Genomic DNA, 16,021 nt, shown 5'->3' with positions numbered 1-16,021 from the left:
CGCTCGCCCACGGCGGGCACGGCCACCGGCACAGCCGGGACACGTACTTGCTGCTGGGGTCGTGTCATGGTCAGGCGGGCACAGCCAACGCGTGGAATACGTGCTCGAGCTGGCAAGCCCTACTGCCTAAATACTCCATTTCTGGAGAGTGCTGCTTTAACACGAATTTGTTCAAATTGTCACAGAAGGCAAACACGTTTAAGCAGATTCTTTGAAAATATTAGCTAATGTTAGGAAAGACAGAACTGCTGTATTTGCCCGGCTCTGCGAGGAGGGTCTCATTACCCTGCTCCTCCCCACTTCAGCGGGGCTTGGCTGGCCACATCCCCCAAAGGTTCTGGAAATGAAGCCACTGCCACCTTTCCCTGCGGCAGCCTGGGGATCCAGCTGCTCTGGAGTGATTTATCTTTGTCCTATAGCCCATGCCAGTGACGTACACTGGTACAAGCTGGGCGTTTCATGAAAGACCAGAGGGTGAGTTAGCATCCACCAGCCTGCTTCTGTCCTACTGCTTTTAACAAAATGGGTCTGAATAACCCAGTACCCCAGTTAACCCCTGCCTGTGCCCCCAGTACAGAGAGACTTCCAGAGCTGTTCTCCTTCTGCCTAACAATGAGTTTTCTCAGAGCCAACCGATGAATGAAAACAGCATGAAGGTGGAAATTCAATCCTAACCGGAATTTGGTGTAACAACATTCCAGACCGTGCAGGATTTCTGCTCCTCTGACATGCGTTCTTCAGTCAATGACATGAGACTTTGACTTTTAACTAACAGCGCTACGCCGCAGAAAATGCAATACAGTTCCAGGCCGCGGGCAGCAACGCGTGCCAGGACGGCGGCACCTCCTGATGCCATGGCGGGCACCTTACCTTTCGTTTCCACTGCGTTGATGCACTTCCGTACAAACTTGAAGCCGACCTCATTCAGCTCCACTGTTTCAAACAAGGGAAGCAGTGTTAGCTGCCTGAGCACCAGCACGCGGCTCCCCGTGGAAAACTACTGGGAAGGCCCCATACCCAGACCCTGCTCGGCACACAGAGCTGCAGTGCCCCAGCGCAGAGCCGGGTTCACACGTGCATCTGCATCGTGTACATCCCTCCATGAAAACACGGGCATTCTTTAAATCCTGACAAGGAATTATTAGTCCCATATGTTCTCCACTTTTCCTCAAGTCTATTTTGAGTTACAGCATTGCTCCCTACCCCCTTTCTGTCTTTAATAATAAAAGCGTAAATCAGAGTCCCGCCACATGTGAATTTGTGTCTGATAAGGAGTTGATTAATCATTTCCAGAGCACTGCAAAATCTGCAGTTAAAGCTCTTCCACATCATGGGATCGTGTAATTTCTGCTTATCTACTTGACTAGATTAAAAAGCAAAAACAATACAGCTTGATATGCTGAGTAAAGCAGAACACGGGTTTTTGTTCCAGCCAATTAACCACAGACTATCTCTGTGCCTGCTTTGCAGGCATCATGAAGCAGGTAGAAAGTCAGGATTTTTTTCTATACACATATTTCATCTTCTGTAATCACACTACTACTTCTGCTAATTTTTCTGGGATATATGGAAGGATTGTCCAAGTTATAATGGGAAATACCTTTCTGTTCAGTGCAAACATTTATATTGAATTTCTCCTAAATGACCAAATGACCATGCTGTTGTAGGTTTGGTTTTGTTGTTGGTTTTTTTTTCTTTGGGGGGGGGGGGGGGGGTGGTGTGTGTAAGTTGTAGGGTTTTTTAGAGGGGTGGTGTTTGTTTGGTTTTTTTTTTAACATAGAACAACATTCTACTTGAAAAAACAGCCACAGGACACATCTGGACCAACTCCAGCCACAGCACAGGCCATGTTGGTGAATCCTATGAAATCGCTGTGTTTTCAGCAAGTCATTTATAACGATTCTCTCTTCTCTGAGCAACAGTGACAAAAAGCTCAGACATACCTTAGCTCTAACGTAGGAATGAGTAAGACACCATTAAGCACAGATCCACTCGGTACTTGGTACCGAGTGGTATAATACGACTCGAAGTCTTTCTAGCTCTAATCTATTAGAGTGTATTTACTTTTGTGAAACACTGTGAACATTACACGCGTTCTTTCCAGGCGTGTAATACAAACACAGTCAAACAACAGGTTTCATGCTTATGCCTCTGATAATGCTACCTCTATGCTCATTAAAGTCAGTTAATTAAAATGCTGATAAAAGTAAGCTCTAAGATACAGAATGCAAGTTTTCACCCAGCTAATGAAGCCCCAGAGTGTTCCAGGGCAGCACGCTCAGCCACTGCAGTAACGGGCTGTAAACGGGGAAGGGCAAGAGGGGCGGCAGCCTGCACCGGGGGCTGCAGGGGTGGTGGGCAGGGTACGCCCCGCTTGTGAAAGGGGAGACACGGGACAAGGTGGTGGGATGGGAGCTCCAGGGAACTAAATGCCACCTCTATTTTCCTATCATAATCTTTGCTAAGGGAAATGTCCTCAAAATGTCTCACTGATCTTTTTTCCCCTGTTATTTTGTGGTTTAGAGGTGCAAATTGAACTCTGCATCCCGCTAGTTCTTGCTAAATAAAAACTGCACATTGCGATCGATAACTTTTACCGTTTGCAACTCATTCTTATCTGGCCTCAGTATCAGACACTGTGATGAAAAGGAAAGAAGTTACACTGCCGCCACGGAGGGAATACACAGCCTATTCAGCAGAAATCGAGGACGAGTGTGTCTACAAGGAAATACACTGCCTGACCTCCGGACAGCTTCGACAGGTCAGAGAACAGCAACAGAAATGACTCACTTTCTTCCTGTTTCGTGATGGGACTGTGGTAGATCTGAAAAAGGGGAGGGAATGGAGGAGGAAGAACAAAAACATAGCGCAACGTGATTCGATATTTATTTTCGAAAGAAAATGCAGCACCCCATAAATCACCCAAAGCCAATCACAAACAGTAAGACAATGTCCCAAAGAAATATCATTTTATAATTAAGAAAGGCACCATTATCTACACAATAAATGAGTTTTTGCTGACTTCCTACATTTCACTGGAGCACCTGTTTCTAGGAAAGAGGTCTCCCAAAAACTGAACAGGAAACTTTGTCCTTTAGGTGCCCTGCAGAAACGGCAGCTGGACAGTCTGGCACACAGCGGTTGTGGGTTTTTTGTTCGTTTGCTTGTTTTTAAAAACTCAAGTGTCAAGACACTCCTTCATCCCATATAAAAATAAGTTTTGTATTTTTTTATTAATAATAAAGAGCAGGTGCCATTCTTGATAGAAAATAAAAAATCCTTTATACATAATAACGTCATGCAAACGAACTGAGCCCCAGACATCCCCTAAGTGACTGGCTGCCCAGCACGAGCACACTGACCCTCCACACTATCCCACGTCCTTTCCTCTTTAAACGAGTAGCAGCAAAGTGCTGCAGAGGGTGCCCACGTCCCATCTCCCTGCTCCCACGTCCCACCTCCGCATCAGCAGCCACACAGCCCTGAGCAGGTCAGCAAGCGCACTCACTGCCAGCCCTCTTCACCGAGCCCACCGAGGGAAAGGCAGCTCTCCAAAGGCAAGGGGAGCTGCCAGAAATGGGTTTTCCTGCACTGCACATCACGCTGTCTGTGCTTTGTTCAGTCTGAAGGAAGGAAACACCAGCAGGCACAGAAAGGCGGGTGAACACTGGTGCAGGGTGGCTGCTCCCATGGGCCAGACTTTCCAAACGCTGCTCACAGCAGGGACAGACAAAAAAAATCACCTCCCGCAGGTTGGAGAGCAAGTTGTGAGCAACAGAAATATCGAGTGTTCCAGAGCCAGTAAGGCCACAGTCCTTAGGCAGTCTTGCACAACTAGGGAACGCACCAGAGCTTTAAAGGTGGAAAAACCAAAATCCCCGTTGCAAGCCATACTGCGAGCAGAACAGCACAAAACCCCATTTCGGCTGTGCAGTGGCTAAACTGATGCCTGAATTACGGGTAAGCAACAGCAGTGAAGTGACAGCTGTAAAAAGGAGCCTGCCAGTGGCTGTGTCACTGCTCTTCCCCAGGACTCACCGGCAGAGGACACTGCTAGGCAGCATATTCACGGCTGGGCAGCAGCTCCCTGAACACTTACCGGCTCCTTCCCGTCCATGGCTTCCATCCACAGCCTTCGATTGGCTTCCGAGAGCGCTTGCAGCGTGATGGTCCCAGACCTGCGCAGAGTTCATCCAGGGACAGGCAGGAAAATGAAGCAAAAGTTGTTTTTAATAAACAGCAGAACGCAATTTCATCCAGGTTTACAGGGTTTATCTGTTTGGAGGCCATTTGAATACTAAGCATCTTACCTTTCATTGGTTTCAATGTCAAAACAAAACCTTTTGTCTATAGAGTCAGTCTTTCTCCTTACACAGGATTTCAGTGTCAGGTCTAAGGTGCCCTAGGAGAGAAAATTAAAGCCAAGATTAGAGGAAAGAAATACGGGAGAAGATTTCAGGTTCCTCAGCACCCTTAGGCTGCAGCCAGACACGGCACTGCCCGTAGAGCACCAGGCTCCCAGTGGGTGCCCTGCCAATCCGATGGCATTGGCACCGGGAACACAGACGGCCCTTCCCACCATCAACAAAGACAGAGATCAAAGGCTTTGTGAGCCAGGCTTCCTCTCCTCAGCCACAAAATGTTCTAGACTTCACGGCACTACCCTGCAAACAAGTGCTAAATATCTCAGCAACAAGCAATATGCCCCCACAGAGCAGGAACACTGCTATAAACAAACCTCACGAGGCCAGGACCATGCTTTTCTGTTATCTGACACAGCTGGGTCCTAATTTTTATCAGGGCTGATCAGTGCTACCAATTATCCATAGCATTCATGGTCCAAACAGCTTTACACAAAATACCTTGTAGAAAAAGAATGTTAACCGACCAAATCTACACCAGATGCATTCTGATGAAAGGCCAGCACTGCGGGACTGAGCTCTGGCCCTTTGCGTTCGTGCCCCTTATTAAAGGGACATTAACTGACTCTACAGAGTCAGTTTGTAATGTGATTGTGAGATCTCCATGACTTTGCAGGAACTCCGAAGAGACACCTGGGAGACCTTACAACCAGCCAGACCCTAGGGCTGAGTCTGCAAACCTGGAACATGTTCATCACCCCGACTGTCACCACCGCTGCGTCTGCAAGACCTCTGGCAGAAGTGGATCAAGCAGAGCCAGGACAGCCCAGGGCAATGACACCCTCCTCCAAGATTACGTCCGGCTTACGTGCTGTGATGATAATCTCCTGGCTGTGTTTTGTGTGCATGCTGGTCGTTTGGGGCTTTTAAGAGCACTCCTTGTAATTGTGGCATTTGAAGCTGTGTGGCCAGCTGTGACCCGAAGGTGCACATTACCAGACTGCAAGAGTTTGGGAAGGGGACTAATTTACATTTTTACAAGCCCCTACCTGCATTAATTGGCCTTACTAGACATGTTTACGGCAGAGATGACAATAGATCTCCCCGGTCAATGTTTTGGACATTTCTTTGCCAACGTCTCTGCCAAGGGCTTCCAAAAAATACATTTTACTTTATTGCTGCAGCATGCAGAGGGCTGCCAAAGAACAGACCATGAGATCACGAACTGGAGAACAGCATGCCTGACCGGGAAGTCCCTGGGGGACGTCGCTCCATGGCAGAGGAGGGCGGGTGGACTCAGCTGGATGCACTTGCTGTACTCTGAGCCACCGTCCGTCATCCACGCCTGCATCCTACCCCTCCTCTGTCACAGCGAGGAACTGTAGGGAACTCCCAGACACCTCACTCACTGGTAAAAACCAAAGCATTCTGTGAAAGAAGCAGTTCCCCAAATTGTTGCCTTATTGCACAGTTTAGAGCTGCAACTGCTGTCCTCTCCTCCTCTCCTAACCAGTTCTGAGAACAGAAATCGAAGTCAAAAACCAGTGACTGTGTGAACATGCAAAGGCAGAGAAATACTGCTTTTGGAAGCACTCATCTAATAACTCGAGTAATTCAAGTACTTGCAATCACTGCCAGAGGCCTACGTGCAAACCAGGCTGCAGGTTCACCACTCATTTGCATGGATAAATATAAAAATTAGCTTGTCTAGAAAGGCAGAAATTTCACGCTAGACCAAACTTGCAAGTCACCATTGCCCGAATAATGCTCACGTTACATGAACCTGTGTCTCTGCTGCCACACCCTGCAGGGCTTCGGGTCATTTCGGAGAGAGGGAGGTGAAACTTCTCTTCACAGAGGTGCTTCCTTCAGGTCACACCGAATCACCTGCCTGTGCGGCCAGGCAGGGAGGGGACACGAAGCCCACCCCGCTGCTCTGTGGTCAGGAGCCCTCCCCCAGCCGCAGCCGCAGCGTTGGGACCAGCTCACTGTCAGCATGTCTGGTAGCGCCAGTCCTCAAGACAACTGCTTCCAACAGCGGGGCTGGCCTCTACTACCCTGGACGTGGCACTTGTACGTCTATTTGCTTACGGAAGGAAATGATGTGGGCGGATTGAAGGTGAGACCTGATGGCTGGGCCAATGTTTGCAGACATCCCTCCAAGAAACCAACTCACTTGCTTAGCTCCAGGCTTCTGGTCCATGGGCGTCATCCGTAAGGTTTTTGCCTCTTTTTCATACTGGCAATAATATTTCACCCAGGAGATGCCCAGTGCCCCTGCAGAAACACACGGGAAGCTGGAGTCAGAGACAGCGCCTTAGTTGGATGCAGCTGGCAAAGCACAGCCGGCATTTCCCGCGTGTCCATGCTTCTCTGGGGACAGACACCGCCGGCCCCGGGGGACACCTCCCTCGCCAGCATCTCCACTGGCAAGGGCCAGGAGGAGCAGGAGGGGAGGAGAAGAGCACAGGGCAGCAGCCGCTTCCAGCGCCCTCCCAAAACGCTGCTGGTGAAAGGGCGTTTCTGGGACTCTGGTCGCAAGCCAAGCTGGTTTGGCCGAGTCCAGCCAAGACCTACACTGGCAGGATCCTACGTGTCTTGAATGCTTGTTTCACACAGACACCACTATTTTTTCCTGTTGATGAAAACCTGGCAGTAAAGACAACAGCATCTTTAAAACACTCTAAAGTTCCTATTTATATCACACTAGATTTACTGTCACTTTTCTTTGTTGTCTTACCTGAACCCCTTTATATGAAATACTTCAACTGCTATTTTTTCTGTAATTTTTTTTTAAGTTGCAGTGTCAAGAGGAAGAACTCTCTTCATACTCGATTTATAAGGGAAACATAAATAATGGCAGCAAACAGTCATTGGCATGCAGGAACATGCAACGTTTGTAGTCTAAAATCACTGTCTATGTTTTTTCTTTTAAAAGCAGGATAAACATACATACAAATATATGTATAAATACATTTGTATATATAATCCAAAAATTAACTGCTCACAAAGTAAGTTGTCTGTAGACTCAGAGGCCACAGCTCTGCATACAGGCTTTTGTCCCCTGAGTGTTCATGCTTGCATGGCCGTATAAAGCTAGAGTGAGTATTTGTAAAAGACTGAATTTAGTTTGATTTTATTCCGCACAGAATCACAAGTTTCGCTCTCAGCAGCTTAACTCTCATTGCTGGTTAACACTTCAGCTGTACTCAGATGCCCTCAGAGACGCTGTGAGAGGGAAGCTGGGCAGGACACCAGATTCATTCTGATAAAACACAGCCCAGGTGCAATCTGCCAGAGCTCTGGTCTCTCCAGCGCTACAAGAGAGTAATAAATCTCATCTAATTTGAGTGCAGGGCAATTAGCTCCTTGCTTACACGGCTCATGTAACCCAGAGAAAGCTCTCTGCCACCACTGAGAAAGCTGGCAGCTACAGCTGCTGGTGATTCCTCAGGCACCCCATGCATTGGCAGGCGGTGACACCCCGTGCAGCACAGCCCACAGCAACGCCACGGCTAAAGCTGGTGCACGGGAGCCGAGCGCAGCCCACGCAGCGGGGCTATGAGCCAGGCAGCCCAGGCTTATATGTTCTTTAACGCATTCAGGTACATATAAAAGCCATTACATTTCTCCTGAGTGTACAGATAGCCCTCAATGGTCGGCTGCCCAGGTAGCTTGCAGGTTAGGGGGGCTTCCTTCATCCTCTTCTTCAGGTCTTCCAGCTCCTCCCGCGTGCTGGAAAAATGGTTCCTTGTCTGTTAAGAGAAAACAAAAAGAAGCACATTTGAACGTGAGCAAAGAGCAAGCTTCAGGTATCCCTGGTCAAATTTTAGGTAGAAATGGCAGAAATGAATCATCCCCAATGTACAAAATGCAGAAGCCACTCCACAAATTCACAGCTATGAGAACACTGGACTCTTAAAAGATGATCTAAGAGACAAGGTTTAACATACTGTGCATGGAAATGGCGCTGAGGAGTCATAACTGGGAGGACACTTGTCCTTTCAATAAAAGAAACTTAGCACATTCTAAGGCTAGGTGGAGCAGAAGGAAGCAGGTGTATTTATTCTCCTACAAACACGGGTGTTGATTCCTCAAAAGATCACGCTACGCTGCTTGGCATGAAATGATTTTTAAAGAGTCAGGTCAACACAGGGTACATAATCAGGGCATTTTTAAGGAACACCTCTTAGACCAATTAATGAGCCAGCAGCAAACTCAGCTTAGCACAGATTTATGGCTGTTGTTACAAGGGAATGAGGGCGAGCCATGAAAGACTGAGGATAAAAGAAACAGGACACAGATATTTTACCGCATGAGTATACTTAGCCAGTGGAGGAGCTTATCAAAGCACGTAGTAAGCTGATACTATTAAGATCAAGATTGGAGGCCTTTTTAGAAGACGTATACAATTTCAATCTCATGAAATTAGAAGAAATTCTCAGGCTTGTTTATGCACAAGGTTAAATGGTACAATTGCAATAGCCCCTTCTAGACAGAGAAAAACACTATAATAGCACCTGCAGACTCTCTTGTGCAGGAGAGGAGAAAATACAAGTGAACTGAGAAGGAAATAACTTTATCTGCACCTCCCACAATGCAAACATGGACAGTCTGTTTTGCATGGAAAAGCCTTGCCACCAGAGGCGTTTAAATACAAATGAGAATAGAAGTCACATGCAAAAAATACTTCAGCTGGGCAGGAACTCACATTCTGCAGGCTGAGCTGAAGCTGCTGTTTGTAAGGGAGGAAATCCTGCGTGAGCTCAACTGTCAGGTTGTTGTAAGTAAAGAGACTGTGGAGAAAAGCCAGTACCTGCAAAGGAGGGAAAGGACACAGATTAAACTTCTCTTCTATATTTCTGATCAGAGGAAAGATAGACAGGAAACAGAGTTTCAGAAATTACATATACAAATTTTTTTTTCCTTACAATTTTGGAGTGATGCAAGTTTTAGTATGACTTATCCACCACAATGTCCCTAAAGCTCAGTTCTACCACCCACACATCTGTCTTAATAAAACACACCCAAAATGAAAAGACCCTGCTGGGAGAGCAAGAGCAGATCTGCAGATTGCTTGTCCACAAGACCTACACGATCCCATGCTCAACCATGTCCGGTGCCAGGGCAGAGACACCCACCCAGGGCAGGGTCCTTGTACACAGCCACGAGCTGGTACCACTGCAGCCCATGCTCAGACAGGTAAGCGGACCAGATAACAACTCTCTCCCTCTGAAGACAGCTAATGCTAACCAAACACGAGGTGTCCAAGATAATTCATAACAAGACCTCTAGCTACCTACAGCGTCCAGCCTGTTCCTCAGGATCGACTTACAGACATGAGAAACAAGTTTGTGGCTTCATGGTGCTCCAGCAAACACCACTAAGGCTACTAAGCTGCAGCAATCCAAGTGTGCAAGGTTAACTCCTGCTCCATCACAAGACTCCCCAGGACCAAACCCAACCTTGTAACTCATCCCTTCCTGCAACTGTCAGCAAGGCAACATATCTGAGCATCAAACAACAAGGCCTGAAAGAAAATGAAGCTCCTACCGGTTCAACGATACTGAATTTCTTGCTTTCTTGTACTTCCTGGATCTGGTACACATACTCGAGGGAGGACTCAAAGAAATTGTGTCTCTCTTTGTCAACCTGAAGGTCAGCCTGGAAGAAAGAGGGAGAGGTGAAAAAAGAAAATACATCACATCTAGCTTGACAATATTTGACTAGCATTTGCCTGTCAGCCCACAAATAGTTTTGTCCTCGCTTCAGAAAAAGTCTGCCAAAGGTGCCCAGCCCAGGTTTTGAACACTTTGCACAGAACCAGAAGACTGGAACATTGGCCATTCTTCTCGGGTCTGCCCTTTTCTGGCTTCCTTTCATTTATGGATCCAGAACCTCACTCCCCTCTGCAAGGACAAGGCTTTCCCAAAGCGTATTTGTTATTTTAGCATAAGCTCCTTCTCCACCCACAGCTCGGCACCAGTGAGGACAAGGCCACTCTCATGATCCTCTTACCTGACTCCCGCTGTGACCCGAAACCAGCAATTCCAGAGCTGCAGCACCAGGTAGGACAACGTGGCATGCCACGTTACCACAGCTTACACAAATTTTGCCTTGCAAAAATGCTTGTAGTTTGATCTGACAACTGTTTTGACAGATCTGATTTGATCTGGCTACTCTGATGTGGGCTGGAGCAGCTGGGGCTTTCCCTTCTTGTTGCAACATGTTTGGTGGCAGCATCAGCTCGAAGGAGCACCATCCCTCCTCTGCCTGCTGCTCGCTGCCACCGTGGTCCTGCTGCCACAACTACCCCTGCAAACACCAGGAGCTAGGCAGGAAACTAGGCTGGCAAAAGTAATAATAACCAGTTATTTTTCAGCCAGATCAGTTCCCCAAGCCAGTTCAAAGGGTGGCCAATCCCCAGCTGTGCCAGTATAATTGGTCACTGCCTTATACTGTAAGGGTGAGAACAAGCGATGACAATGCATAAAGCCACTGTTGCTGCTTGACACTTTACAGTGAACTACCACCTCGATATCCCTGGTTTCATCCATGTGAATAGGCCTTAGGTAGATTTAATTGCTTATCAGTTTCAACTGGTTACTGAAAGGGATGATTTTCCCCCCCTTTTTTAAGATCTAGAGCAGCTGGTGGTGTTGATTCTGGACCCAACTGAAGAAAACTCCATACACACCTCCTGTAATTGGGATTCCTTCTTTTTGGAAGACAAATGCAAATGGCGATCCAGCATAGAATAAAACTTCTCACCATCCTTCTCAAACTTTTTCTTTCTTTCCTGTAGATGCAAGAGTTGAAGCAGAACCAGTTATTGGCATTTTCCAGATAAGAACATGCAACAACGCCAAGACCTTTTCTGCAATTCAGTATTCCTATGGAAAATTTCTGGTCGACCCACCAGAACAGGAGGCCACTTTCCATTTGCTCTGCTTTCACAGTCAGTTGCTTACACTGGATTCAGTTATGCCTCAAGACCAAGCTCTGGCAATACTTGGTGGCAAAGGCGCTTGAAGTAGTTTGTCATGTCAGCATTGTAGCAAAAGCCCCACCGACAAGGTATCATTCCCCTCTCAACCTCTTCAACGTCAGGTAAACTCGAGACATACTAATACATCAAAAACCTATTCACCGCTTGCTAATGTGCTGTTCACATAGTTCAGAAACAACTGGGCAAATAATTTAATGTCAAAGACATGTCCGTGATAAGAAAAGATTTGTTAGGAGTTTGGCAATTTTCTGTTTTGAAGTTTTTATCGTGTGTTTCTGAAAAGCATCAGAACAAAAGCAGAAGACAAGAAGGGTTATAAGTGGGAGGGAACTCATCGTCTCTTTATTAGCAGTGGTGGAAACAGAGATCACAAACCTCGCATTCAAAGCTTACCCAAGTTTTACTGCGTAGTGCCCAGTCCGAATACAGCCCAGGGGAACGCTGCCTCAAGCAGCTGTTTTACAATGCACAATGCGAAGACTTCACCTCTTGGAGGTTCCCTGCAGATGGTCTGGTTCTTATTGCTCTACTGTCCATCTCAAACATGCCTACCACAGACATGCAAACATGAAGTGTGGACTGATTTGTTGAGAAAAAAAGACTTTGTGAAGGAACCACTATAGCAAAAAGAGTTGTTTGCACTGACAAACCTGAAAGGGTAAATGTCTAGAATGAGAGCAAAAGGAGACATTTGACAATGAAACCCAGAGAGAACGCAGGGAGGAGCTGAGCTGAGGACCAGGCCGTTTGCTTATGCCTTACAATGACACTGAAACCACAGAGCACTGTGGCAATCAAGAAACAACCATGAGTAGAAGCCAGGTTGACAAATACCCACATCAGATGGTAACTGAGCCATCAGTGATTGCTGAGAGGCAGTTAAATTGCTAAAGTAAGGAAATTCCAGCCTGGCAGCAGCCGCAATGCCAGTTCCAAGTAGCTGAGGACTAGTGTATACATACTACAGGGCATGTATAGGATGTCCAAATCCTCTGTCTAGCTTTTGAAAGCTCAAGAAAGTGGAAAGCAGAGTTAGGAAGTCCCAGCCTCCTGCAGAATTAATGGTATCTTTCAACAATTATCTCCCAAAAGCCCTGAAATCCTGTTCTCTTGCCCCCATTCAGAAATTCATGAATAAGCAAACACACAACAATGCCACCACGAAACAGAGCAGATGGACTCTGCCAGACTGGTGGATATTAGTTATTCTCCTCATGAATTCAGCAGTGACCACAAAGTTTGAAGCTGTGTTTCATAAATAAAATCCTTTCTCTTTCTTTAGTCGTTTCTCCTGCCATGAAGTTTTGCTTCCCCGTTTCACTTGCACGGACTATCTAGTCTGTCTAACGGGATGTCCTACACAGCAGGACGCCTGGGGGCTCCCCAAACTGGTACTTTGGCTCAGCACGGTTAGCCCCTGCCTAACTGTCTGTGGTCTTCTCAGCCCCTTGCTCATGGCAGCTACTGCTGTATTCCCTCTGGAAGCAGAAAGGTTATTTTCTGGTGGGCACACACAGGGAGACACTCATAGGTTGTTTTACTGGAGCACATGAAGCTTGCAGAGCTCCCATCATGGGTAGCATCTGTCAGAGAAGGACAAAGGCACTCATATTCCTGGCAATAGCCATTTTGGCCTTTGCTGGAGGAGCAGCTTGCCATCAGCACCCAGGCTTGTGGGCACTGGTTCCTTAGAGGCACCTCAGACAAAGGGCGGACAACTGTTACTGCCGGCTGCCTTCCTACGAAAAGGATTTCTCACCCCACAAGAGCGTCCTGTTTCTCTAATCCTTGCACGTTGCTGTTGTGAAAGCACAATTACTGTGGAAAAATGCAGTAACGCTTGCAGAGGCACCGACTCGAATATCCCTGCTTATATTTAACTGTATGGAGTAGGGCAGGCTTAGACCAGCAAACCTTTTAACCCCAGTAATTACACCTACGGCCCTACAGAGACCCTGTAATCACAAGACCCCTGAAGAGAAGTGTATCTTCTGGTATCATCCTCTGCAATATCAGGGATACTGTAACTCCACGTTAGCAAATTCATGCCTCAGAATAAAAGAGATCCAGACATCAAATCCAGAGGAGCAGAGAGTGCTCTGAGAGTGAAACCTAATTTAAGCAGCACTGCAGCTGCAGAACCGATGCCAGGAAGGACTGTCAAAACAAAAACACCACCCTCGTGACTAACACCACCCCTGATAAGTAAATCCAAACCCAGAGAAGCAAAAGCGTTTGCGAAGCAGCAATTACCATGTCTGTAAGGTCACACTTCTGGATTATCTGTCTATGCCATTAGATGCCATGCCTAACGCAGCCAGGAACCTAGGCTTGTTTTCATTTCTGTAACGAGGAGTCACCAACCCCAAGGCCACAGAAGTGTAGTACAACACAGCTGCATCGAGAGCACCGGCGGCCGATGCAGCGCTGCGCGTTTGCAGCTCACACCTCTCCTGCTGCCGTCTTCTTGCATCTCAGAGAGGATGGCTACGCCGGCAGCAGGTCCCGAAGTCCCCCGGTGATGGAAAGCTAGCTCCGAACTCAACCAACAAGAGCTCAGCTACCCCCATGGAGGTTGTCTCTCAACACAGCAAGGGACGGTGCCAGCCCCACTCCTTAGAGGACCCGCAGGCGAGCAGCTGAAGGCACAGCAGGAGCGGGGCTGAAGCATGCTCCTGCGCTCGAGGCGCTGCTCCAGGCGTACTGTCCTGCCTCTCGACGCCGGCGAGCAGCACAAGTAGGGTGACTCAGCCATCCCCACCCTGGTGGAGTGGCCACGAGGGACGGCAGCCACGCTCCAAGCCCAGAGCAGGAACAAACCTCTCCTGCCCTCCGCCATCCGCTCTCCGGCTGGGCGGCTGCTCGGCTGCCCCAGGAGCTGCGGGAAAGCACGGGGCAAGGGAGCAGGGAGCATCTGCCCACCAGATCTCGGTGCTGCCATGGCCAGGCACCGCAGAGCTCGCAGGCAGGGGTGCGGTGCCGGGCAGGGCAGGGGGACGCGCCTCTGGATGCAGCAGCCTGGGAGCGCATGGCTCCCGGCGAGATAAGCATCTCATCCCAGGAGAGGCAACGTCACTGTGGGTGGCTGTGGTGCCCGTGCTGATGGCCACAGGACCACGAGCCCGTGGGGAGACCACAAGCTGTGGGTGGCCATGGTGCCCCTGCTGATGGCCGCAGGACCACAAGCCTGCGGCCACAGGGAGACCACGAGCTGGAACCTTCACAGCAGCTCTGCCACCAGCTCGCATGGGCAGTGCCCTGCAGGAAGACACGGCCCATCCTGCGGCAGAGGGTCATCTCTGCAGCAGCAAAGATGGGTGAAAAGAAAGAAAATGCCTGGGGGAGCAATGGAATAGCTTTTTCTGCAGCAGGAGCTCGGAGGCCAGACAGCAACTCCTGCAGGGAGCGCCTCCTCCTCTGCCAGTGCCCATGGGCAGGCAGGGGCATGTGGCCATGCCGGGGGTGCGGAGTGCCGAGCTCTCCCTGGGGATTGAGAACGATTGCTGAGGCAGACACCGGCGTGCGGAGCACGGCTCGCTCCTGCAGGAGAACTGCTGCCATGCCAAAAGGAGCGCAGCACTGAACGGCTTTTTTGGCCACTAAAAGGGGACTTGCCAATCATTTCCCACTCTGGCTAATTAACATATAACTGAAAAGCAGAAGGATGAACTACAAATCCCTCCTGATTGTCAAACCAAAGCTTCTAACAGCTTGTTGGCTGCTGAACAGAGCAAGCCAAGACAAAAAACAACACAAAAAACCCACCCAGACTGAAGCACAATCTGGAAACATAAGCACAAATTAGTTCCTCATGAATATTCAGCAAAGGACAGCATTACCTCCCCATTAAGATTTGCCAAGTCCAAGAAGCCACCAAGATTTCATTTATTTGCTCACCAAGAGAAACCGAGACGATTTCACCCGAATGCAGGCAGAGTCGCGCAGCAGTGAAGCGGGGTGCTCTTCGAAAGCTTTGCTCTCTAAGCTTCAGCAGATGCTGCTTTAACCAGAAATGAGCAGGAGTCCCAGGAACAGCACAGGCTGCCCAGTCCAGCGGTCGATCCACCAGCAGCTTTGGCTAGCTGCGCGTGTGCGGGGTCCTGCCCTCCACACCGGCTGCTGCCGGGAGCAGGCAAAGACGGAGCCCCTCAGCAGCCGCTCAGCTCCAGCTTGAGCGAGAGATGGAGCAGCTGAGGACTGGGGCGAGAGAGGGGCAAACGGACTTGCCAAAACTCTCCCTTAACCGTCAGTTGCTAATTAGGATCCTCTGAAATCCCCATCCTAGAAGAGGCAGTGAGCAGCAAGCAAGGAGCCCAGCTCATGTGGCTACTTCTCTTCTTAAAGAAAAACAAAACACAACACACTTTGCCTGCTGGGAGCCTCCACCTCCAAACACATCTGCAGGGGTTCGGGTGGAGGATCAGCACCCAGCCGGCCGTGCAGCCGGCCGTGAACGGGAGACGGGCGCACAGCCGGCGCTGGGTGCTCCCGGGCTCCCCTCTGCCTGCCCCCTGCCCCCACGTCCCCATCCCTGCTGCCTCCTCAGCAAAGCTGCAATGTGGCTCTGAGCAGAGCCTGGGAAACACCGCAAATTGAAAGCCTGTAAATATTAAAATAATCTGCTTCTGCTGCATTTCCTACCCTTGTATGA

At 48.8% G+C, this 16,021-nt stretch overlaps 1 protein-coding gene across 1 annotated transcript in view; it reads right to left on the bottom strand.

The window, feature by feature from the left end:
* The window catches only part of OPHN1 (oligophrenin 1), a 57,968-nt gene that overhangs the window by 20,217 nt on the left and 21,730 nt on the right, over positions 1–16,021 (bottom strand). Inside the window, exons 5-13 of the mRNA XM_009334282.1 lie at positions 11,059–11,160; positions 9,915–10,025; positions 9,073–9,177; positions 7,987–8,116; positions 6,538–6,638; positions 4,311–4,402; positions 4,100–4,178; positions 2,791–2,824; positions 871–933 (exon numbers count right to left, since the gene is read on the bottom strand). Coding sequence (XP_009332557.1) covers positions 871–933; positions 2,791–2,824; positions 4,100–4,178; positions 4,311–4,402; positions 6,538–6,638; positions 7,987–8,116; positions 9,073–9,177; positions 9,915–10,025; positions 11,059–11,160 — 817 coding nt within the window. The remainder of the gene's footprint in view (positions 1–870; positions 934–2,790; positions 2,825–4,099; positions 4,179–4,310; positions 4,403–6,537; positions 6,639–7,986; positions 8,117–9,072; positions 9,178–9,914; positions 10,026–11,058; positions 11,161–16,021) is intronic.

The sequence above is a fragment of the Pygoscelis adeliae genome, unplaced genomic scaffold, assembly GCF_000699105.1.
Source record: "Pygoscelis adeliae isolate BGI_AS28 unplaced genomic scaffold, ASM69910v1 Scaffold191, whole genome shotgun sequence".
NCBI lineage: Eukaryota > Metazoa > Chordata > Aves > Sphenisciformes > Spheniscidae > Pygoscelis > Pygoscelis adeliae.
This window is presented reverse-complemented; position numbering and strand designations above follow the sequence as displayed.